Source organism: Typopeltis vanoorti, chromosome 23 (assembly GCF_054136105.1).
Source record: "Typopeltis vanoorti isolate ZY-2024b chromosome 23, IOZ_Tvanoo_1.0, whole genome shotgun sequence".
NCBI classification, from domain to species: Eukaryota; Metazoa; Arthropoda; class Arachnida; order Uropygi; family Thelyphonidae; genus Typopeltis; species Typopeltis vanoorti.
This window is the reverse complement of record NC_143571.1, coordinates 19,790,063-19,815,546: the sequence shown is the minus strand read 5'-3', so window position 1 is coordinate 19,815,546 and position 25,484 is coordinate 19,790,063. Positions and strand designations below refer to the sequence as shown.

General features: G+C 36.0%; 1 protein-coding gene across 1 annotated transcript in view; it reads left to right on the top strand.

The window, feature by feature from the left end:
* The window catches only part of LOC150093668 (CTD small phosphatase-like protein 2), a 245,642-nt gene that overhangs the window by 75,370 nt on the left and 144,788 nt on the right, over positions 1-25,484 (top strand). The window contains exon 3 of the mRNA XM_090413244.1: positions 11,915-11,989. Coding sequence (XP_090269370.1) covers positions 11,915-11,989 — 75 coding nt within the window. The remainder of the gene's footprint in view (positions 1-11,914; positions 11,990-25,484) is intronic.

The window sequence follows — 25,484 nt, the reverse complement described above, 5'->3', positions numbered from 1 at the left end:
CATCACCTTTGTCAACTCTAGTAATAATTTTGTTGTTGTCTTTGTGGAGTTCACATAGTGTGTGGAGCTAGCTATTGGAGAGATTTCTTTTTGGCAGCGATGCTTGTCATAAGTTGTTAGCTGTGTCGAGCTTGATGTTATCAGCAAAAATTAGGAGGTAAGTTGTGCACACCACACGCTATATGCTACATGATTTCTAAACTAGGAACTTGCCAAGGTGCTACTGCAAAGTTGTGACCAAGGCTAAGTGTGCTAATGGCTGTTTTGTCAAGTCTTTTTAATGACAGGTTAACGATGACTTGTAGTGGCTGACTTTGCAACTGAAAAGAAGAACCACAAAGATTATTCATTTTTTTATTATGTTTATCTTTCATTCTGAAATTCTTTACAGGCAGATTTCTCAGAAATATCAATGAGAATACTCCATAGTTAGGGATTTAGAATAAAGGAGAGTTCAATTTAAAGAGAGCTAATAGCTGTATTAGCTGTAATAGCTGTATTAATAGTAAATAATTTAGCATGAGCAGCGTGATTTGTTCACAAAGCAAAACAAGCTATTTTGTCTGTAGATGCAGAGAGCTTTAGTAGAGTGAAATTTTATTTAAACTTAACACAGGTGGATATAATTCCATTGTCCCTGCACCTTTCAAGGAAGGTCAACCGATTAACTTCCTGAGATAAATGAAGCTTCCACTTACCACTGTTAAGCTTTGCATGATAGATCATCTCCATGCAGAATTAGTAAACAAATATTTAGGGTTAAGTGCTGGTTTACACTCATGTTACACTTTAATGGAAAAATTACAGCACAAAGAGAAATAATTAAACATCAGATTTAATCACTTCGATATTTCATTTCAATCACAGAGACATATTCAGGATTATAGTACAAACATTCCATTGAAGTGTAACATGAGTATCTGAATGTACATGTGAATGAATGGAAAAGAAGTAGAACTAGCAGAAGAATTAGAGACCTATTCATGTCAGCATAACTGGTGTTACGAAGAATGGAGAACAAAAATGCTATCCGGCACTCTGTTACCAAAACTAGCAAGTAAATTTGCCTTCTATGATTCTAAGACAATAATTGAAAAACAAAAAGAATATAGAAACATAATAAATAAAAAATTTTATTAAATAAAGATTTTTTTTTATCATAGTAAGATATCATAGTAACATCTGTAAATAATTTTAAGAGTACATCAGCAATGCATAAAGAAAACAAACTTTCAGGAAACTTAAACATGGTGAAAAAGAGAAGAGATATGAAACAAGATAAAAAAAAAAAAAACTCTGCTTCAAATAACACCTATAAAATAACACCTATTCTGATAATTAACAGAATAGGTGTTATTCTGTTAATTATCAGTTCTGTATAAAATACTTATGAAAACAATAATTAACAGAATAACACCTATTCTGGATTTAAAACAACCAGTAGAGCAGGCTGGATTCCAAAAAGGATATAGTACGATCGACCACATACATGCACAGAGGCAAATCATGGAAAAAAACAGGATATTAAAAAACCTCTCTGTTTAACATTTATTATTATTATGTGATGCTTCAAGGAGTCCAAAGACTCATCGAGGGAGGGCACCTACTCTACAACTCTTTGTCTCCACCACTTATTCCACCAACTACACCAAACTCCCACTCCCATTAACAGCATCTACTGCCCACCACCACCACTAGTATATTTTGTCTGTAAATTCCATTTGTTCTGAGTCGATTTGTCTGTATGCGGGATGAAAAACCCAAGTTTCTGGGATAAAACACCCTGCTACCTCCGTACGAGATCGACTAACTCACCTTCATTTGAAAAAAGCCATATAAAGATTCTTCTCGTCATGATGAACTTAGGCCTTTTCTAATTGAAGGGCGCAAGGTACCATTGTTCTTCCAATTGTGTTACAGAGGCACTATATCCCTATAGAAAAGGGGAAAACACAGGGAGATTCTATATCTCCTAAAATTTTTACAGCAGCACTTCAGGAGATGATTCAAAAAATTAACTGGAGTTCCAAAGGAATGAATAAAAAGTTGAAAAATTAACCAATTTAAGAGATGCAGATGATGCTGTAATTAATTTCAGAATCAGCACAAAACCTACAGGAAATGATAAATATACTGAACATAGAAAGCAAGAAGATGGGTCTTAAGAAGATCTTTAAATAAATAGAGCAAAAACAAAAGTTATGTTCAATAGGTACTTAAGAGCTAAAACAGTAAACTTGATGATGAGCCAGTAGAAATAGTCTTATCTTATGTGTACTTGGGACAACTTTTTGACATTGAAAATGGATTACAGATTGAAATTAAAAAAAGAATACATTTTGCTTGGTATTCATTTGGGAAATTGAACCACATATTCAAAAATAACTTGCCCATCTGCCTGAAAAGCAAAGTATTCAGCCAATGCATATTACCAGTACTCACCTATGGCTCAGAAACTGGGTTACTAAACAAATGGAAAAAGAAATGCTGGTGACAGAAAGAAGAATGGAGGGAATCATCCCAGGAATAACACTAATGGATAAAAAGAGGAAGGAATGAAGCAGATCACAGACAAAAGTCTTGGCTGCAATAGAAATTCTGAAAGCATCCAAATGGAAATAGGCAAGAAATCTGGCTTGAGGAACAGACAATAGATGGACCATAAAAATAACAGAATGAATACAACTAGAAAGAGAAGACAAGGACACCCAAAAACAAGATGGGCAGATGAAAAGAAAAACTGGCTGGAAAGAGATGGATGGTGGAAGCAGAAGACTGGGAAAATTGGAAGATCATGGGGGAAGGCCTTCATACACCTGTGGTCAGATAGCAGGTTGAGAAAAAATAAGAAACTTATTAACAATGGATTTGAAAATCTGCAGATTGTACTCTTTAAGAAAAAAGATCAGCTGGAAGACTTCCGAAAGATGTCGGTTAGTTAATTGGTTGGTATCGAGATTGAAGTAACTGAGGTTATATATTATATTCGTTAATTGCATATTTTTCTTTGTTTACCTATTCAACTATATAGGCTGACATTATGTTTGTTAGTTTCATATGTTCTCTGCATTTACCTGTTTTTAATGGATGAATATCAAAACTTTGCTAGCTTGTGTTCAGTTGAACTTTTATAACTGAGCTATTTAAGTTCAGTTGAGCTTATTTTTTTTCCCACTAAAGGACTAATATATCATGATACCCTTGCAACTGTGAGTTACAGGGGTGTTGAAAGATAGCACCAGAGGAAGTGAATGAAGAAGTAGAAGAAGTGTTCGTGACTTTGGAATTGAACTGTGAAAAGTGTTCTGTAGCTACTGTATAAATATTAATAGATTTAGTAGAGTTTAAAGGATTACTGATACCATTTCTGATGAATAGTTTAGATGAAATTACCTATAGAAAATGCAAGCAACAGAAACTCAAAGATTGTGTGAGGAATTGGTTAGAGATATTAATCAATCTGATTTTTCTTTTCTGTACTGAATCAAAGAATTTTAAAGAAGTTCTTATGTTTACTTATTTGCATTTTGTATTGAGTATTGAGTTAATAGCTGTTCAGAGAAAAAGTAGCAGCATGACAGATCTCTCTCTCTCTCTCTCTCTCTCTCTCTCTTTATGAGTTTGTCAAGTCAGTTCTGTTCAGTTTTATTTCTTGTTAGCAAGTCATTCTTACTCTTGAACAGTAATCTTTTTTTTTTTTTTTAATATGTTGAGAACCTCACTTTTTTTTTTCTTTTTTTTTTTTTTGAGTACTTGTTAGTGATTGGCTTACGGGCCTTAATTGTTGATTCCATTTGGCTACAGAATAGGCAGGTGTCTGTTTCCTCAGATATATTTTGTAGTTTTTTGTTGAATAAGTTTTGTGTTATTCCAAGTTTTATATATATGTATGTGTGTGTATATATATATATATATATATATATATATATATATTTCTCTCACACACTAAAGGCAGAAGAGCCTATAGCAAACTAATGTTGCATTTGTGAGTAAGGTCAAGAGTGGAGTAATCTGTTGACGATTGTAGTTCTTTGAAAATGCTTCATGAGTGAGGCTGTTCTACAGAATTGGGGAAGAAGGAATGAAAAATGAATGGGAGTAGAATGTTTGATGAGTATGCAGCTCCACTGTAAAGGGATGTTGAGTTCCTGTAGATCAGGCAGAAATGGGAGGTATAATGGATGCTGAGCAATGTTCATGGAAATATCTGTAGAAGTGACACAATGCAGAAACTGATTTTTTATGGGAAGGTGGTTAAAGAGAGTCTGTAAGAGAAATGTTATTAATCAACAGGACTGTCCTTTTCTGAACAGCATCAAGACGTTTTAGGGAGGTCTTAGGTGCACCACCCACCCCAAACATGAGAGCAGTATTCCAGTGTTGCTTAAATTTGGGATTTATACAAGTAAGTAAGTAATTGTTCAGCAAAGAAGTACCTTCTTGACCAGAAATGGATGTCAAGTTTTTTGGAGGCTGATGATGCCATAGAAGTGATATCATTGTACCATTAAAGGTTTGTAGTAAGAGTCAGTCTAAGAAGAGAAATTTGGGTGAGCTGGGTATTTTCCAAAGGTAGTGAGAAGTTCTCAGCAGTTTAGCTTGTTTTCTTTATGAGAAAACAAGCTAAACTGCATTTTGGATGCTTTGACATGAGACATCGGGCTCGATCTGAGAGAAAACTGGTGATCCATTTACTCAAGGATGAAGGCAATCCAAATGATGGCAACTTGTTTCGAAGTCTTTGATGCCAGACCCTATCAAGCCTTGGAGATGTCAAGAGCAATGCCACACATTTTTCAAAACCTTTCCATGAAATGGGTCCAACGGTACGTGATGTTGGCCAGAATATCTCCTGTAGATCTAGATTGGCAAAAGCCATACTGGTTATCACTAATTAAATAGCAGTTCTCAAGGTGTTGAAGCAGTTGACTGTTGATAACCTTCTCCATTACTTTAGACAAAACTGATGTGAGAGCAATAGGCTAATAGCTTGATGGTAAACATTTATCTCCTTTTTTGGAAATTGGTTGTATATGAGCTTCCTTCCATGCTGAGGGTGGATGCCAACTGAGTACAGTTTAATGAATAGATGATAGAGAATAGATGTTGGTTCAGGAGCACATCTCTTGAGCACAGTGGGTGGAATTCCATCAGGTCCAGCTGCCTTTGCAGTATCCAAATTATTCAAGATTCTGCTGATGTCTTTCTGGCAGTAGGTCACGGGTGGCATGAAATGCAATATTATTATTATTATTAAGAGTGACTTCCAGAGAGTCAGGGACTCATTGAGGGAGGCCACATACTGCTTGTACATAGCATCCAATGGAAATCCATTCCGGTCACGAACCACCCTATGAGAGACAAATCTAGCCCTTATCCCCTTCTTAACAGCATTCATTCTCAGCTTCCAGGATACCCTCTGTCCTTTCCCCATCCTCCATAAAATAAAAATTTCATCACCTAATATCCTGTATGAACCTTTTAGAAGTTTGTAAGTCATGATTAACACTCTCCTTTGCACTCTCTCTCTCCATGGTATAAGAATTACAATGGAAACCTGGAGATCAGACCTGCACACAATAGTCCAAGTGAGGTCTTATCAAGGCCTTGTAAAGAGGAAAAATGACATCCTTATCTTTACATGTGAAAGTTTGGTTTAGCATTGCAATTATCTTTTGAGTTGTATTTGCAATCTTTTCCACATGGCCCCTGAATTTAAACTTGCTATCTACTAAACCCCAAGATGCCTAGTGTGATCAGTTTCTTCTAACATAATCACACCAAAGTGCATGACTTTGCATTTACTGACATTGAACTGACATCCATTTTTTCATGCCCACAATTCCAGCCTATTCAAATCATTCTGCAAGTATTGCATATTAGCAGCATTCCTGATTACCCTTCCTATCTTGTATCACCAGCAAATAGCTTATGTTTGCCTGTCAAATCCTTCCCAATATCATTAATGTACAGTCTAACAGATAAGCTTAGATGTTGATGGTTATTCATGACTTATTTTTCACGTTATTAACAACACCACAAACACTTTTATCAACAAAGATGTTTTATTAACGCTTATATTTCGCTGATTTTCAACTCAGCATCATCAGAGCACAACACACATGTAAACACGACAGTGAGTGAGTGAAACAATATAATTGCAGAAGACAAAAGATCTAAAGTCCTATTTTTTGGCGCCCTCTAACAAAAAAAAAAAAATAAATAAATAAAAAATAAACAGTTATCCAGGAGTTTTTCTTAGGATAACCATCTCCCAAATTTTTGGCAAATTAATGCAACCATATTTGTTAAGGTTGGGAGAATTCTTCAAAGCCATTGCTGACTCAAAAAATAATCTTTCAGATCTATAACGACTCCTAAATAGCACATTCGTTTTCCTCCATCTAATCCTGTGTGAAGGAGTGTCCAAAGCGTGGTCTGCCAGTCCCGACTTGCCATAGTAATAGTAGTGAATGTATCTTTCATGTTCTTCCAGGCGGATGTTCACTGAACTTCCTGTTTGCCCATAATAGGCCAAGTCACATGGAACTTCATACACTCCTGGGTGTGCTAAAGGGTGAAGTTTATCCTTAGGCGAGCGGATCAGAGTTGCCAGCTTGACATGAGGTTTGAAAGTGGTGCGAAGGCCATGTTTCAACAATAATTTGGCTATCTTTTCCGATGTACCTCTGATATAGGGAATAGAAATGGTCATGTTGTATTATTGTGTATTAGGGGAGGGCAGAGTAATGGGCCTATGTAGTATTTTATCTATTTTGTAGGGATTGTAGCCGTTGGCTAAGAACATATGGTGCAGGTATTGGAGTTCAGTGGTCAGAGCTGTATCTTTAGAACAAATGGCTTATTTTTTGAGTCAGCAATGGCTTTGAAGAATTCTCCCAACCTTAACAAATATGGTTGCATTAATTTGCCAAAAATTTGGGAGACGGTTATCCTAAGAAAAACTCCTGGATAACTGCTGTTTTTTTTTTTTTCCCGTTAGAGGGCGCCAAAAATAGGACTTTAGATCTTTTGTCTTCTGCAATTATATTGTTTCACTCACTCACTGTCGCGTTTACATGTGTGTTGTGCTCTGATGATGCTGAGTTGAAAATCAGCGAAATATAAGCGTTAATAAAACATCTTTGTTGATAAAAGTGTTTGTGGTGTTGTTAATACCGTGAAAAATAAGTCATGCATTAATGTACAGGTTGAATAACAGTGGTCCAAGCACTGATCCTTGTGGTATACCACTAGTTACCTTAAATCTTGCACTCACATCCCTCGTATATTTTTGATAGCTGTCTGTCAGCCATCTTCTTATCCATGCTAATATTTTATAATCCAAATTCATATTCTCCAATTTATGCAACAGTCTTCCATGCTGTATTCTGTCAAAATACAGCATGGAAGACTCATGGAAAATACACCATTACCTCCTCTAGGTCAGTGGTAACATTAATGTAAAATGTGAGCAAGTTGCTAAAACATGACCCTCCCTTAGTAAGCCCTGCTGTTCATTGCAAAATAGAGATTCATTGTCAACCCATTTCTGAATGTGAGCTCGAACCAATTTTTCCAAAATCACATCCACTCTTGAGATGCTGACTGATCGATAATTGAATACATTAGTCTTTGCACCACCCTTGTACAATGGGATTACCATACACTCTTTCCATTCCTGCAGAATCTTCCCTGTTCTGAGACTCAAAGGAATAGCCAGTTCAGCCGAACACTCTTTTAGCAAATGTGCTGCCATCAGTCCCTATTGCTGAATTGTAATTCAGTTTGTGCAACAGCTCTAATACCTCTTCCTCCTCATACACCTCAGTTTCTTCATTCACTGAAGAGGTAGCAGTGAACTCAGTGGTGCATACACAGGGTTGATAGCTTTTAGCAAAATAGGCACTTTGAACAACCCCTTCTGCATCTGTCACCCTCACACCATATGCCTTCAGAAGAGTTATTTTCTTTTACTTGCAGAGCCAGTTTCTTTTCATACTCAGACTTTTCTTTCTGTATGACAGTTGTGACTATTCTAGATTGCTGCTTATAATTTTCATAATGAACATCAACCTTATACATATGGTATTCCTTCCACATCATTCTTTTCTTTTTTTCGAATCTCTTGCTTGATAAGATTACACATCCATTTGATGTCAGTAAAGTTAATATTTTAACCACAGTGACACTACACTTATTTAGGCTTGGTTTCATGTTTAATGTTCTAAAAGGTGGTGAAAAGAAAAACAGGAGGGAAAAGATGCAGTGGGGGTAAATAGACTTTTGAACAGGTTGCTCATACAGAGGGCATCCAGTCTCCAAACCACGTGTCCTCAATGTGTAGTTGGCAGCAAGATTATGGCCAGTTGATTAGGAAGACTCCTAAAAGACATGTTACATATCTGGTTTGGTCCAATACATTTACTGGTGGCCAGCCTGTGGAACTGCCTTACTGTTGTACCTTGAAAGATGGGGAGATGTACTGGATCTCTGCCTGGTCTGGTTGGCTGAGTGACTAGCATACCCATTCTCCAACCAGCAGGCTGCAGATTTTAGATTCCACTGTTGGTATGGATGTTTGTGAATATTTTTTAGGTGAGAGATGAATTTCAATGTCTGGTGTGATGCCACTTCCCCACTTATTGGAGACCTCAAATGGCTTACAAAACGTCCATGTTTGGTTTCTAGAGCAGGGTTTCTGGACTGTGTAAAAAATTAATTTTAAAAAATATGAAAATATATATAAAATTGATAAAAATAGGGAAAAATATCCTCACTGTATAAAATGTACTATAGGCTTACAAATAATCTTTTGCACCTGGGAGCAACATAAGAAAAAAAAATGTTTGGCATGTCCTCAAAAGGTATCACTCACTCTGCACACTGAAGGTTGGGGGCAGGATCCAGAACCCTTGCTGGAATCTGGTAACAGTTGGCATTTACTCCGACTAGGAAGGTGTCCCTTTGCAGCAGAAATACTCACTGTTACCAGAAATAATAGTGAGTAGTGCCCCTTTAGTAGAAGGAGGCTACACCAAAAGAAGGCAGGGTTGACTTGACCAGGAGAGCTATATATAGTATGCCTAAAATACTTTTGTAGATCAAATTACCTCAGGAATGGTGGTTAAGGAATGAGATCCAGGAATGAGAATAGGAAAATAGTGCTTTATTAAAGAACAGCAGACATTTATAAAGGGTAATAAGTTGGATGAAGGAAATGGCTACGCCATTGTTGAACTCTGTAAGGGTTTTTTATATGGTTTCCACTCATGAAAAGTTATTTTCAAATCAGTAGTACATTTGTACCGTGGGTTGACTAAGGATTTTTTTTTTTCATTTTTATATATTTTTGTACTTTTTTATTTTTTATATAGTGCAAAAACCCTGCTCTAGACACCAAACATGGAATTTATACAAGCCACTTCAGACCTCCAGCGAGCAAGGCAGTGGCATGATGTCAGGTTATTTGCAAACCTATAGTACACTTGTACTATGAGTGGGCTAATGATTTTTTTCTTCCATTTTTATATATTTTTGTACTTTTTTTATTAATTTTTTATATAGTTCAGAAATCCTGCTCTAGAGACCAAACATGGAACTTATTCAAGCCACTTCAGATCTCCAGTGAGCAGGGAGGTGTTCTCATATGTGGCAATGACAAGATTTGAACCCATGACCTCTTGTTTGGTGAGTGATTATGCTAACCACTCAGCCAACCTGGCCAGCTAATCTGACAAGATGCATGAAAATCTTTTAAGGAAGTTGCAGCAAATGGGAATGGACATGAATAAGAGGATAGCTGACAAGCATCTGTGACAGAGTTGAATTCAGGAGAATGCAAGTGACCATTGGTACTGCCAACTCTGTGTGTGGTCCACTGATGTTTAATTTATACTTTATTGATTTTGATAGTGCCTCTGATTCGAAGGTGTATCCTGTTAGTTGCTGATAGTGCTGAAATGGAGACATTAGTTAAATAGAAGTGATATAGAGATCTTGCAGGATGATTTGAATCAACTGTCATTGCAGATGAAATATTGTGGTTTTCAGCACACAATACAGAAAAGGGTGAGATTTTGTATTTTGAACTGAACAGACTTCAAACTGTGTATTATTGGTGGGATGGTGTATAAAGAAATTGATGAGTTCAGGGTTTTGTGGGATAATGATAGATATGGAGTTGAAGTTAAAGGGACATATTGCAATAAAATGAGCAAAACAGGACAAGAATCATATGGTTGATATTAAAAAAAAAAAAAAAACATTGAGAAGTAGTGATAAGGAAGTCGTTTACACTCCGTATTAGTTTTTGATATAACACTGCTATGCTCAGATTTGGTTACATGGTTTCCTGGTAATTACGAAACGATAAAAAGGGATTGATGAGGATAGGTGACCAAAATGGTGAACTATGTCTGTGAAATGCTTAGGAGGATATGAAGTTTGTGAATTACAAAAATTAATTGATAGATAGGTAGAGAGATGGGAGGGATAGTATATAAATTACTAAAAGAATTTTACAGAATAAATACAGAAATTTTTCAGTACATGAGAGAAGGAGAAAGAACAAAGGGATCACCTCTGGAAGTTGTGTAAAAATGTGGATAGGCTATATTTTTTGCTATGGGGGGTGGGGGGGGGGCTTGCTTGGTTGGAGAGATGGAAGGCTCATATTTAATCCCTACAAGCACCAGGAAGCCCAAATAGAAACAGTAAACAACAAGAATATGTAAAGGAGACAAGGGTGTTCTCTTTTTCTAATACTATTTATTCTCTACATTGAAGAAGCAATAAATAAATTAACAGGAATTAAGATAAATTGAATTGAAATTAACTGGCTACAATTTGCTGATAATGAAGACAAACTGAAATTCACCCTGACAAAGATGGAAGAAATTTTTGCATAATACAACCTAAACATTAATTACAAGAAAACTAAACTACTAATCACAAGTAAAGACAATCCCATGAAAATAAACTTGGAAATAAATAACAACCCAATACAACAGATAACTTCCTTTAAATACCTTGGGAGTCTCATCACAGAAGATGGAGGAAGCAATCAGATATAAAAGCAAAAATAAGCTTGGCCAAAAAAGGCATTTAGATCATCCATGAATTTTTGGTGTCCTGAAAATATTGAACCAGTGAAATCCTCAATAAACGTTGAAAAGTTTTTTGTAACTTATGCTTGTCTTATTTTTCAAACATGCATGTCAAGAGTTTATAGCATCACATGTAATTTGCTCCACCCCAGCAACTTATTGGGCACACACTTTTTTTGCCAATAATGAAAGTATTTTTGTATACACCTGTTCTTTCTTGCCCTTATATTTGCCATTTTCACATGACTCATTAATGTTGGTTCACATATTTATACCTTTTAGCAATTCAAATATACCAACCAAATATAGCATTCTCTTCTCTATGCAGATTTGATCAAATAAACCATCACAAGATATTGTGTCTGCCTATGCACAAAATAAGAATTTGCACCAAGGTGAAATTTTTCCTCTAATCCTGCCATAAGATCAAGGTCACTACAAGAGTTTTCATCTCACCCCAATGTGAATTTGTTAAATTAAACATCAGCTCAATCTTTTGGATATCCAGATCTTAAAAAAAAGAATTCTCGTAAACTGTCAGTCATTAGAGGCTCACTGAAATTTATTATGACAGCCTCAGGAACTGTTTCTTTGATATATGTATATATATATATATATATGTGTGTGTGTTTTTTTTTTTTGATTGATTAAGAACAAATAGTTTTATTTTCTTCATGATTACAGATAAATTTATAAATTTGAGACACAATGTGTGCTTGAGTTAATATTTTTGAGATTTGACTGCCATCTTAAACCTCTTGAGTTTCTGTAGAATTCTACTCTTAAAAAGTTGTTTAATATTATAGGTTATCACAGGACCACTGAGAAAACCTAACCTACGTCATAGATTTACAGTGATTAAAGAAAAGCACAAAAGAAAAGTAAGTCTGTTTATTTTTTTTACTGTAAATGAAGTAGTCGTAATGTCATTGTGTATATAGCAATTACTATTGTTGTATCCCCTGCAGAACTAGGCAGGGGATACAGCAATAGTAATCCTCCTTCTCCCCTGCAGAACTAGGCAATAACTCATCTGATGATGAGTTATATATTAAAAAATATATATATATATATATAATATATATATAGCAACATGAAAATTATCAAATATGTTGGCCCATTAATAACTTCAGTTAACATTACAGTATTCACGACCAGTGAATTTAATGTGGTCATTTACTGGAATGTAAATCAGCATAAATTAAATGAACTAAACTCAAATTTTTTTAATATAATCCTTTAATTAGGTGACACTCTGCCAATCTTTATAATTTGACTGTTTAATTCTATGTGTATTTCTTGTGTTGAGTGAATTATCCAGTGCTGCACAATTCTTATTGATATGAGATTTTTTGAGTAATTTGTAAATTTTATAAAAACTGAAACCATGTACAAGTGTTTCATACATGTTAAACTTTTGCATCAATACATTAGTTTTGAAATGAATTTAATAGTTTGTTTAGGGAAGTTAATTTTTCATGTTTACATAATATTATGGATTTTGAAAAGTCTTTTCACATGAAGTTGGTTGTTCACAATTTTCACAGAACTGTTGATCCTGGATCAGTTGCAGTTGACATTATTCCATGATGCAGCTATGCAAATTCTCAAATAAAGTGAAACTTGAAGTCTGATTTTCAATGCTATTATGTTATCTAAACATTGCTAATAAGTGTAATCATTTGTAATATTAGAGTAAGGGTGAGGAGAATTCCCTCATTAAATTGCACATTCCAGTTAAATGAGTGGGTATCTATTACATATAATGTACATGTACCCATGAACTTACTTATATATGCATAGCCAAAAGTAATAAACCTATTTTAAAAAAAATTAAAATTCCAGAGTTGTATGTAGTGATTGCGTGGATGCATAATTAATGAATATGTATTCATTATTAGGATGCAAAAGGATCAAAGTTAGATAGCTGGGAGGTAGACACTTCTACATAGCCTTAAGGAATTCAGAGAACTACCAGAACTTCTAATCCATTGTCAAATCCTCACCTTCTCACAATGTTAAGCAATGACTAATACGCCTATTTCGAATAATTTCATACAGATTGCATTCTGGAATGCTAGTGGACTAAACAATAATCTCCTAGAATTGGAAGAATTTGCTGTGCATTATAGAGTGGGCATCCTTTTGATCAACAAGACTCACCTCCGGCCATGTGATAACCCCAAACTAAGATACTACACACTACTCAGGAATGATAGGCTTAATGCCAGAGGGGGTGGCACAGCTATCTTCATCAAAATAAAAAAAAAATACAATGAGATCAAGAAAACAATGATCACAAACCTGGAAGAAACTGGAATTGAGATACACACCAACAATAATACAGGTAGACTAAAACTATATTCTGTTTACAACCCTCCAAGCAAACCACTACTAGCCGCGGATCTCTCCCAGCTCCTCGACACAAATGAAGCAACAATAATGGCAGGAGACCTAAACGCCAAACATCCAGCATGGAATACTAGAAACACCAACAACAATGGGAGGAGCCTACACAAGTTTGCTACGAGAAGAAACATCACCATAGCAGGTCCTGCTGAACCAACACACTACAAACCGCTGGGCAAACCTGATGTGCTGGATATAGCTATCTTCAGGAACACCTCATACCAATTCTAGTTACAGGTTGTTAATGATCTCAGCTCCAACCATAACCTAGTTCTACTAAGCCTAGGTGGGGAAACAGAAATCATCCCCAACCAGTCCTGCACAAATTTTAAAAAGCTCAACGGAACTCTCTGCAACATCACAGGCCCTGTCCCAACCATCTCTTCACCCAAAGAAGTAGACACAGCGATCAATAAACTGGAAAGCACAATCCAAACTGGCTTTGCAACAGCCTCCACCATTATCACTCCAGCTCAAGCCATCTTGCTCCCAGAAGAGATTCTACAGCTTATCCACAACAAAAACAGGATCAGGCGTCGCTACCATGCAACTCTATCGCCCCAGGATAAACAAGAGTTAAACAGGGCGACAAACCTTGTCCGATATGCAATCGAAGACCATAAGAACCAGCTAAGTTTCCTCTCCCATAGCTGGTTCTTATGGTCTTCGATGATGAGTTGTCTTCGGTGTTTAGGGATCTTAGACAACTCATTATGGAAAATAACTAAAGCCCTTCGCAGTGACTGCCCCAACATACATCCAATCCACAGAGAAAGAGGCATAGTCTACTGAGACGATGAGAAAGCAGAAGCCTTTGCAGACGCTCTGGAGTTGCAATTTCAACCAAACTACACTCATGCTGACTTGTGCTTCATCGAAAAAATCCACAGGCAAGTACGCTGTGCACTTCATCATCCCACCAACCGTGACAATGCAAGCTATACTACACCAAAGGAAATATATCAAATCATCAATAACCTCAACAACAGAAAAGCTCCAGGTCCTGATCAGATTTCAAACAAAATTATAAAAGCACTCTCTCACAAAACAATAATGCATCTAGTGGCTGTCATCAATGTGATGCTAAGACTCAACTACTTCCCCACTCGCTGGAAGCAGGCAGATATAATCCTTATCCACAAGCCAGGGAAAGCACCTCAGTTTCCCCAGAACTACAAACCTATCAGCCTCTTGTCAGGCCAAGGGAAAATCGCAGAAAAAGTAATACTAAAACGCCTACAAAACGAAATGGACAATCTAGACCTACCGTATATTATCGCGTATAATACAAACTAGAAATTTTGTTTGAAAACTAGCCCTAAAATGCCATGTCCACGTATAATGCAATCTGTTAATCTTGTTCCATAACATTATAAATAATACAATACAATACGAATTAACAAAAGAAATATTTATTTTAAAACAAAATGTCAAAATACAATACGAATTAACGAAAGAAAGATTTATTTTAAAACAAAATGTCGAAATCCTTTAAATTCTTCTTCATCTTTTGAGTTATCAAACATTTCATTTATAAATTCATCTGTAGGGATTGTGTCATCAGTGTAGCAGTTGTCGTCATCGTCTTCTTGCTCTCTATTTTGTTGTGTGTCATCCTTACTTTCGTATATGACGTGATCTTCGGATCCATCCATTGAATTACTTATTCCACATTTAAGAAATGAGCGTCGAATCATTTCAGATGGTATCGAATCCCATGCTTCTTTAACCCAGCTGGTGACTAGGGTGATCTCAGGCTTCTGAAAATTCCCACCGTTTGTCATCTTCACCAAACTAGATGACATCCATTCTCTCCATTTTTCACGTAAGTGATCTCTAAATGGCCTATTCAAGCTGACATCAAGCGGCTGCAAAACAGAAGTTAGACCACCCGGTATGACTGCTAGGTCTGTACATAGCTCACATGCTTTCTCTTTGCTTGCCTCTGTTAAATGCGCCTGGAACATATCCCAGACTAGCATGCTTTATTGACGTAACAAGCTACCTGAACGTATGTTCCATACTTGATCCAGCCACAATTGTACACCTTCTTCATCCATCCAACCTTTCTGATTGGCATGAACAATTACACCTGGTGTAAATTTCATATACTTCGGAATTTTCTTCCTTTTAAATATCACTGTTGGCTTTAATTTGGTTCCGTCTGCCATGCATGCTAGAACAACAGTAAAATGCGTTTTTTCATGTCTGTTGTTTTTATGAAGACACCCTTTTCACCAACTGAGTTTACTGTTCGATTCCCAGGCATATCAAAGTACATGGGCGTCTCATCCATATTGCCAGTTTGGGAAAGTTCATATCCGTGACACTTCCGTAATTTTATGATAAATTTATGGAAGGACTGTGCTTTTTCTTCAAGCTGCTTTGGTAACTTCTGCACAATTTTTATTCGGTGTCATAATGTTAATGTTATGCGTTCCATAAATCTGTTGCACCACTCAAGCGAAGCAAGAAAAGATGAAATACCTGGTGTGTCCTTGAATTTACCATTCTTGAGTTGTAGAGCTCGAAAACGAATTGCATTTCTTGTTACTATAATGCCATCTTGTCGTTGCGTCAAAATCCATTCATTTAGCTCTTCTTCGAGTTCTGGAAAGGATGCTAGCTACATCTCCACGACAGGCACGTTTCGTTTTGGGGATTTTTTCAAGACTGTCTTTTTGCTTACGCCAAAGTCTAATATTACTCTCTGCTACACCAAATTCTCTCATAGCAACACTGTTATTATGTTCTTCTGCAAACTGCATGACACGCAATTTAAATCCTGCTTTAAAAGATGAACGTTTATGTTTCTGTTGGTTCATTTTCAGGCTAGGTTTGTTTAACGAATAATATTTAAAATGAACTGTGGTTAAACCGATATACCTAACTGTGCTCTATCATTCGGTGATGGAGCGTGCATCGTATCTGCGTATAAAGCAGTAATGTAAGTAGCTTTATGCGCAGATACGATGCATGCTCGGTCGCCGAATGCAAGTGGGTCAAGTAGATTTGGTTGCATAGGCATTAGGTAGTATATGTTGTGTGTGCAAGTCTAATAAGATGTTATATTTTTTAGGATCCGCATATAATGTGAACCCCTAACTTTAAGTAGTATTTTTTATCATAAATTATTCGCGATAATATACGGTAATCCCAAAAGAACAGTTTGGTTTTATCGAACAGGTCACTGCGCAACTCAATAGGTTTCACAGACTTATAGAATACATAATTACCGGATTCAATTGGAAACAACATATAGGTGCAATCTCCCTGACGTGGCGAAAGCCTTCAATAAAGTGTGGCACAAAGACCTCATCCAAATCATAGACTCTTACCTGAAAGACCGAAAATTTCAAGTGAAACTCCGTGGCCTCAGATCCTCTACAAGAAGTATCACAGCAGGTGTCCCACAAGGCTCCCTTCTATCGCCATTACTTTTCAATATTTACATCTCTGACGTCCCAAACATCAACCATCATGGCTTTTTATGCAGGTGACATGGCGATACTGGCCAGATCAGTCAGGCCACACCTAGCCACACAAGGACTACAAAATGCAGCAACAAATCTTGAAAAATGGTTTCAAAAATGGAGAATAGAAGTCAATGCAGGCAAGAGCACGGCCATACTCTTTACAAGGAAGAAAGCAAACCACCACGGAACAATCACAATGTTCAATACTGATATTCCATGGCAAAAAGAAGTAAAATACTTGGGAATCAAACTAGATAACCGACTTAACTTCAACTCCCACATCTCTCATGCCTGCAAGAAAGCTAACTCAGCAATAGCTCAACTCTACTCTCTACTCAACCGAAGAAGCAAAGTCAGTTCAGAAAACAAACTAAGAATATACAAAGCAATCATCAGACCCACACTAACTTACAATTCACCAGCATGGAGCCACACCTCCCCTAGCAACATCAAAAGATTACAAATAATCCAAACCAAATGCCTCCGAATGATCTTCGATGCCCCATGGTTTGTAAGGAACACTATCCTCCACCAAGACGGAAACCTGCCAAACATACCTACGTTTCTCCTCCAGATAGCAGCCAAGTACTTTGCTCAGGCATCACTCCATCCCAACCAACTCGTTCGTGAATCATCAGATTACGAAAAAAGACAGATGGAAACATAAACGCCCAAAGGCAGCTCTGATCACAGATTGAAATAATTCTACACAGCCCTAAATAGGGCGAGCCAGGTGCTCAAAACTTTCTTTCATTAAATAATTAAAATGTACTGTTTATGGGATAAAAATCCAAGGGATTGATGTCCATCTTGCCATAGAAGTTAACAGTTAACAGTTGACATTACTTCTTATTCTTCTTCCTTTCCAGTAATAGGCCTAATGGCCCATTGCAGTATTTTCCCATCTTTTCAAAGGCCATTCTCTATTCCTTCTCCCTTGAGGTGAATCTCTCTCTCTCTGGGGAGTCTTCTTTCACTCAATTTTTCTGTATTGTATTCTGTATGATACCATTACTTCTTTGTTACCAAATTGCCTTTGGCAAGAGACCCTTGGCCTCACTAAGCCGTGCTTCCCATCTGATATATTTGAATTTACCATTTATTCTGGTTGCTTCCTATGGAAATGAAAAATATATAAACAGTTGGATGGTACTGCTGTGCTCTTCTCTTCCTCCCCTTCCTCTCCCACTAGCCAACTTCTACATTAAGCATTTTGAAAATTGGGTGCTTGGTCTGGCTATGCTGTGTTAACGATGTTTTTATTCTATGACCTCATGGCCCAGACACATTGGATATATTTTTAGTGCATCCAGCACAACAGCCAGCATCCTAAAATATACTTCACAATAGAAAGTAACAATTGTCTCTCTTTTCAAGACACTATGACTTTATAATAGCTCATTACCCTTTTCCATTTCAGAAAATCCACACATACAGGATCACAGCAAAAATATTCCCATCCCATATATTAAGGGTACATCAGAATAGGTAGCTAAAGTTCTCCAAATATGATCTGCATGTCACTTTCAAACCACTTTCGGCCAGCTACTTTCATCCATTCTCCTACAGATCCACTGCATCATTTTGCACATCCTGGAATGTATGAAGTTCCTTGTGTCTCCAGTTTAGCCTACTTTGGACATACTGTTAAATCAGTTAACACATGCCTTGAAGAACATAAAAATTATATCTGTGATCATCTATATGGCAAGTTGGGACTAGCAAACCATGCTCTAGATTCTTAAATTAAATTCAATGGAAGAAGACCTCATTACATGAAAGTCAGAAAGGCTATTTTTAGAATCATCTGCTATGAAGCCCTCAAACAATATTCTGAGACCAGATATCCTTACTTTTCCAAATTAACTTTTGGTTATCCAGGTCATGGAGGACATAAGTTCTGTTTTGGTTACAGTTTGAAAACTTTCTAATGATTTAGTTTATTGCCTGTGTGTTTGTCACAGTTTATAAATAATAACTCTTTATACTCTGAAGATGCCTGGTTGAAAACTAGCAAATTGTTAGTAAGTTTAATAAATTTATTTAATTTTTACTCTCATGGTGTTTTGGTGTTGTTCGTATCATTATTTTTTATGTTGCTTCCATCTATAGTACATTTTGTACTGTGGGTGGACTAAGGATTTTTTTTCTATTTTTATCAATTTTATACTTTTTTTTTTATTTATTTTATTTTATTTTTTTTTTTTTGAGATAGTCTGTAAACCCTGCTCTAAAGACTGGAGTTTTTTCAACATTGAACTTTTTCAAGTCACTTCAGGCCTCCAATAAGCAGGGTAGTGGACTCACACCAGGTGATGAAATTCATCTCCCATCTAAATAAAATACCGTGAAGTGATATTATGAATAATCAAAAACACCTGTCTTTTTATATGTATATAGTCTAAAAACTTCACTGAAATATTATTATTCAGACTTTCCCTGATTATTTTCTTGTGCAGTGCATCTTAAAGTATTCCACACCCTGAAGAAAATTTGTTTCAGTTTTGGAATTTCTCTACTGCAATATGAACAGCATTAAGCACTAACAGTATATACACTTGAAATATTTCTATATACATTCACTCTTGGTCACTTCTACATTATCAGTATTTTACAACTCATACATGTAAATATACGTATAAATACATCATGTAAATTAAGGATGCCAAGAAATTATATTCTTGGTTTAATCCTTGATCCAAGTGTAAGCAAGCAAAGTTTGCTTACACTTTGGATCAAGTGTAAGCAAACTCATGAAGTAACTTCACGACTGGGCAACTCATATATAGAGGCTAATCATCTCATACCCATAATGTAAAACACATATCCTTATGGACATGTGTAATGCTGTGCATTACGGAAGGATCACATCCCAGACCAGTTTCAACCTTTATCGAGGTCTTATCAGTGGGAGCCAGATCCAGAAGTGATACCAAGGTTGAAGTAATGCAGAAGTTATATTTCCATATACAAGGTGTCACACCTTATTACTAAATTACTCTGGTTTAGAGATAGATGTTGAATTTCTTGGCATCTCTAATTTATCATATAACCAAGTGGAAAAACTTTCAACATCTATCTCTAATTCAGAGTAATTTTGACACCTTTTGACTATTGTACATGAAAATATGACTTCTGCATTACTTCAACTTTGGTATCACTTCTGGGTCTGGCTCCCACTGATGAGACCACAATAAAGGTCGAAATCAGTCTGGGTTTTGACCCTTCCTATAATGCATAGCATTATATATGTCCATAAGGATATGTGCTTTGCATTATGGAACTAAGGCAAGTGAGGTGAAGTCAGCCTCTGTATGCGAGTTGCCCAGTCGTGAAGTTACTTCACATGCAAACTTTGTTTGCTTACACTTGGATATAGGATTAAACCAAGAATATAATTTCTTGCCATCTTTAATTTATAATATAACCAAGTGAAAAAATTATCAATATCTATATCGTAATAAAATATTTACAGTACAATGGCAGATACCCTTAAGAAATCCAGCAGTTTCATTGCATAGTCATTCCCTTTATCCAACTGTGATAAAAAAAAAAAGTGATTAAATTACTGAGGCATGACAAAAAACATGACCTACTCTTCACAAACAAACCTTCTTCTCCCCCTGTAGAGTAAGTATACATTCTTATCCACCTATTCTGAATTTTGCCTTTGACCAACTTCTCCAATATGAATTTATCAATAATAAATTGATAACGATTGGTGCAAGAGAACTATTTTGCCCTCCTACCACTTTTTAAGGCTGAGGCTTGAGTTTAAACAGCCTAATCAGAAGCAGTCCCAAATCCTTTGCACATTGTCATGAAATACTTCAACTATAAAGATACAGACTGGAAGGAAGAAAGATCGCATGCAGGAAGGAAATAGAATTTATTCACCTACTAAGAGATAATTACTTAAAGCAGTATGTGATGAAAGAGAGTAGGGGTGGGAGAGTATTAGACCTGGTCATAGGATCAGAAGAGCTATCCATAACCAAGGTGACCACATTGCCTCTGATTGGTAAAAAGTGACCATTTGGTCTTGCTTTGGGAGATTGTAAAACATGAGGAATATTCTATCAAGAAAAGGTATATATGGAACTATAAGGCAGGTGATTAAGACAAGCTTAGGAAGAAGCTTAAATCTGTTCCATGGCATAAAACACTGCAGGTTAGGATGTTAGTAGTGCATGGGATATAGTTAAGGCTCATCTAGAGAAAGCAATATTAAATTGTATACCTAAGGTAAGGAGGGTTAATTAGATAGGGGTTAGATGGATGAGTAATATCATTAAGCATGAGCTGCAGAAGAAGAAAATGCTGTGGAGGGTATATAAAGATAAGGGTGACTAGCATGGCAAGGAAGGCAAAATCAGAAGGCCAAATGAAATCCCAAAGAGTTCTTTTGTCATGTGGCAAGTAAGAGGAAGAATGACTATGGAAGATTAACCTTAATGGGTGATGATGATGATCCTGAAAAGACAGTAGCAGATAAAATAGTTGAGTTACTGAGTGAACACTTTGCAAGGATATATCATTCTAGTGAGATTACTGTTTTAACATATGTGACAGACATTGATGTGGAAAGAGAAGTAGATGAATTGGAGATTCTTAGGATATTTCAGAATCTCAATGTAAATACAGCTGTGGGATTGGAAGAGATATCAGCTAGGGTTTTGCAAGAATATGCAAGGGAACTGGCAGTGCCTCTGACTAGGCTCTTTAATTTAGGTCTCAGCTCTGGTAGAGTTCCAATGGCGTGGAAAGAGGACAAAATAATTCCCTTGCATAAGGGAGGTTCTAAGACTGCAGTAGCAAATTATAGCTCAATCAGTATATCTGTGGTGGGACAGATGGGCATTTGGCAGAATACTAAATGGAACTATGTTATGCAAATTAGAACAAATGGGGATGGACATGACAATGGTTAAGTGGATAAAAGAGTGGCTGCTGGACAGATATCAAAAAGTGGTATATGGAGGGGCAGAATCAAGGCAAAAACAGATGACTAGTGGTGTGCCACAAGATTCAGTGCTAGGACCATTGCTGTTTAATTTGTACATAAACAATATAGGAAATAACCTGAAAGGAAATATTCAGTTGTATGCTGATGATGCAAAATTAGGTAGAGTAATTAATCAAGGTGATGTGGAGAGCTTGCAGGAAGATATAGACTTCAATATGGACAAAAGATAATGTGGGTCAGTTTAATGTAGAGAAATGTAGTTATGCATTTTGGGGAAAATATATTACAAGCTGTGTATCATATTGATGGCACTGTACTACAGGAAATAGATGAAGCTAGAGATTTAGGGACTTGACTTCACAGCTCTGAATATACCTGACAACATAATGGTGTTTAACTCAGAAATTAGGAAGAAATTAGATCATGTAGGATATAAAACAGAAGACAATATACTTTGCAACAAAGAGGAAATTGAAAACAGGTGGTCAAATTTTAAAAGTGCAATCTATAGAATATGTAAAATCAAATGAAATACTCATAGTGATGGGTGACTTGAATGCAAAGGTTGGAGAAGGGGAAGAAAATCCAGTTGTTGGAAAATTTGGACTAGGCGACAGAAATGAAAGAGGTGAGAGATTGATACAATTCTGCATTCAAAACAACTTGCGCATAATGAATACTTTCTTTCAACATCCAAAGCGCAGACTGTATACTCGGACAAACCCAGATAACTATAAGAAACCAAATAGATTTCATAATGATAAATAATAGATACAAAAATAATATAACCAACATAAAAACATACCCAGGTGCTGATATAGGTTCAGACCATAACCCTGTTGTGTCCACTTTAAAAATTAAGCTAAAAAACATTTCTAAAAACAATCATACTGAAAGACTTGACTTCACAGCTCTGAATATACCTGACAACATAATGGTGTTTAATTGAGAAATTAGGAAGAAATTAGATCATATAGGATATAAAACAGAAGACAATATACTTTGTAACACAGAGGAAATTGAAAATAGGTGGTCAAATTTTAGAAGTGCAATATATAGGACTGCTTACGAGGTTATCCCAAAAATTAAATACAATAAGAAAAAACCCTGGATGACTGAATCAATACTAGAACTTATGAATGAAAGACGAAAAAAGAAAAATACACAACAGTATAAAATACTCAGTAAAATTATAAAAAACGAATGCAGGAAAGCTAAAGACAAGTGGCGAAATGAAAAATGTAAAGAAATAGAGGAACTGGACAAGAAACACAAATAGTAAAGAAATGCATAAATCAGTCCAAACCCTGACAAATAAAAAGAAAAATTTCAACCATAATCCTTGTATAAAAGATCAAAATGGAAAAATGCTACTAGAGACACAAGATATCATAAAAAGATAGAAAGAATATGGAAAAGAACTGTTTGACTCTGATCGCACAGATGCACTAGATGTACAAAATATGGATGGTGAACCAATTACATATGAAGAAATAGAATATGCTCTAAGTCAAATGAAAACAGGTAAAACACCAGGCCCTGATCAGATCCCTATTGAATTGTTAAAGAAAGTAAATGAAAACACACTTAATGACCTAAAGGCTAGTTTTAATAACATCTATGATACATCCCTGGTGATCTAAGGAAGTCCATCTTTGTCACTATTCCCAAAATTCCAAGAACTTTTGAATGTACAGAATATAGACTAATAAGTTTAACAAGCCATGTTACAAAATTACTACTGAGAATAATCCTAGAAAGAATAAAAGGCACTTTGTCAGTAGAAATAGAAGACACTCAATCAGGTTTTCAAAAAGACAAAGGTACAAGAGAAGGAATCTTCAATTTGAAAACATTATGTGAAAGAAGCCTTGACAACCAGAAAAGCATATATCTTTGTTTTATTGATTACACCAAAGCATTTGATTCAATAGATCACAAGAAATTAATACATATCCTACAGAATAATGGGTTAAAAGGAAAAGATCTATGTATAATTACAAATATATACTGGAATCAAATGGCCTCAATAAGATATAAAAATACATATTCTGGCAACTTTGAAATCAAAAAAGGAGTAAGGCAAGGATGTGTCTTATCACCCTTACTGTACAATATATATAGTGAGCAAGTTTTTAAAAATATTTCAGAACTGAAGGATGTAAAAGTCGGAGGTAGGAACTTCAACAACTTCTGGTATGCAGATGACACAGTTCTTATAGCTGAATCTGAAGATGATCTTCAAAACTTAATCACAGAAATTTACAACAGAAGTGTAGACATGGGACTAATTATTAACCTAAAGAAAACAAAGTGCATGATTATATCAAAAGAACCAATAAATAAGAACCTGAACAAACTGTTAACAAAAAGAAAATTGAACATGTTCAGTCTTTTATATATTTGGGACAGATGTTTACAGACAGAGGAAATTCCCTTAAAGAAATAAAAAGAAGAATAGAGATAGCAAGAAAAGCCTTTACTGATATGAAAACTGTTCTAACATCCAGAGACACAAGAAAAAGATTAATAAAATGCTATATCTGGTCACGCCTTCTCTACAACAGTGAAACTTGGACTCTAAATAAAGATGCAGAGAAAAAATTAGAAGCTTTCTAAATGTGGACCATCAGAAGAATGTTGAAAATACCATGGACAGAGAAAATGAAAAACGAAGATGTTGTTTTAAAGAAAGCAAAATGAAAAGAACATTAATGAAAATAATTAAAGAGCAAAAATTTAAATATTTTGGACATCTAACTAGACAAGAAGGCATTTAGAAATTAATATTAGAAGGGAAATTGGATGGAAAAAGAGGGAGAGGTAGACCAAGGAGATTGTGGTTTGAAGACATTAAGGACTGGACTGGCTTGAATTACCATAAATGTTCCAGAGCAGCAAAAGAAAGAAAAAGGTTCCGTGACATGGTTGTCAAGATTTAGGGGTGGTGGACAGAGAATTAAAGTTTAGAGGACATATTGCTAAGAAAGCCTATAAGATTACTTAGCTATTGAAGACCACATTAACATGTAAAGGAAGACTGTGGATTATGTGGGGGATGAGGAAGCAGTGAAGAGGATTCAGAGGTGAGTGACCAAGATAGTGAGTGGCCTGTGGAATGTTCTCTATGAGCATAGATTGGGGAATTGTGGATTGTAGAAATTGGCTGATAGGAGAAAACGAGGGAATATGATAGAAACATTTAAGTTGCTTAAAGGGTTTTATAGGATTGATGCAGTGGGAATGTTTCAGCACTTGGCTAGAGGGAGTAGAACAATTGGTCATCCCTGGAAGCTTCATAAAGATGTGGATAACAGATGTGTGAGAACTCGATTTTTTGCTTGGAGAGTTGCAAACGAGTGGAATGGGTTTCCAGAGTCAGTTGTGTGTGCTTTGTCTGTTAATGGGCTCAAGGAGAAGTGTAATAGATTTTGTGGATAAATCGGGTCTCCCATGATGAGTCCACGCATAATAGAGGTTCCCATATAATAATAACAATAATAATAATAATAAAAATATGTGGCA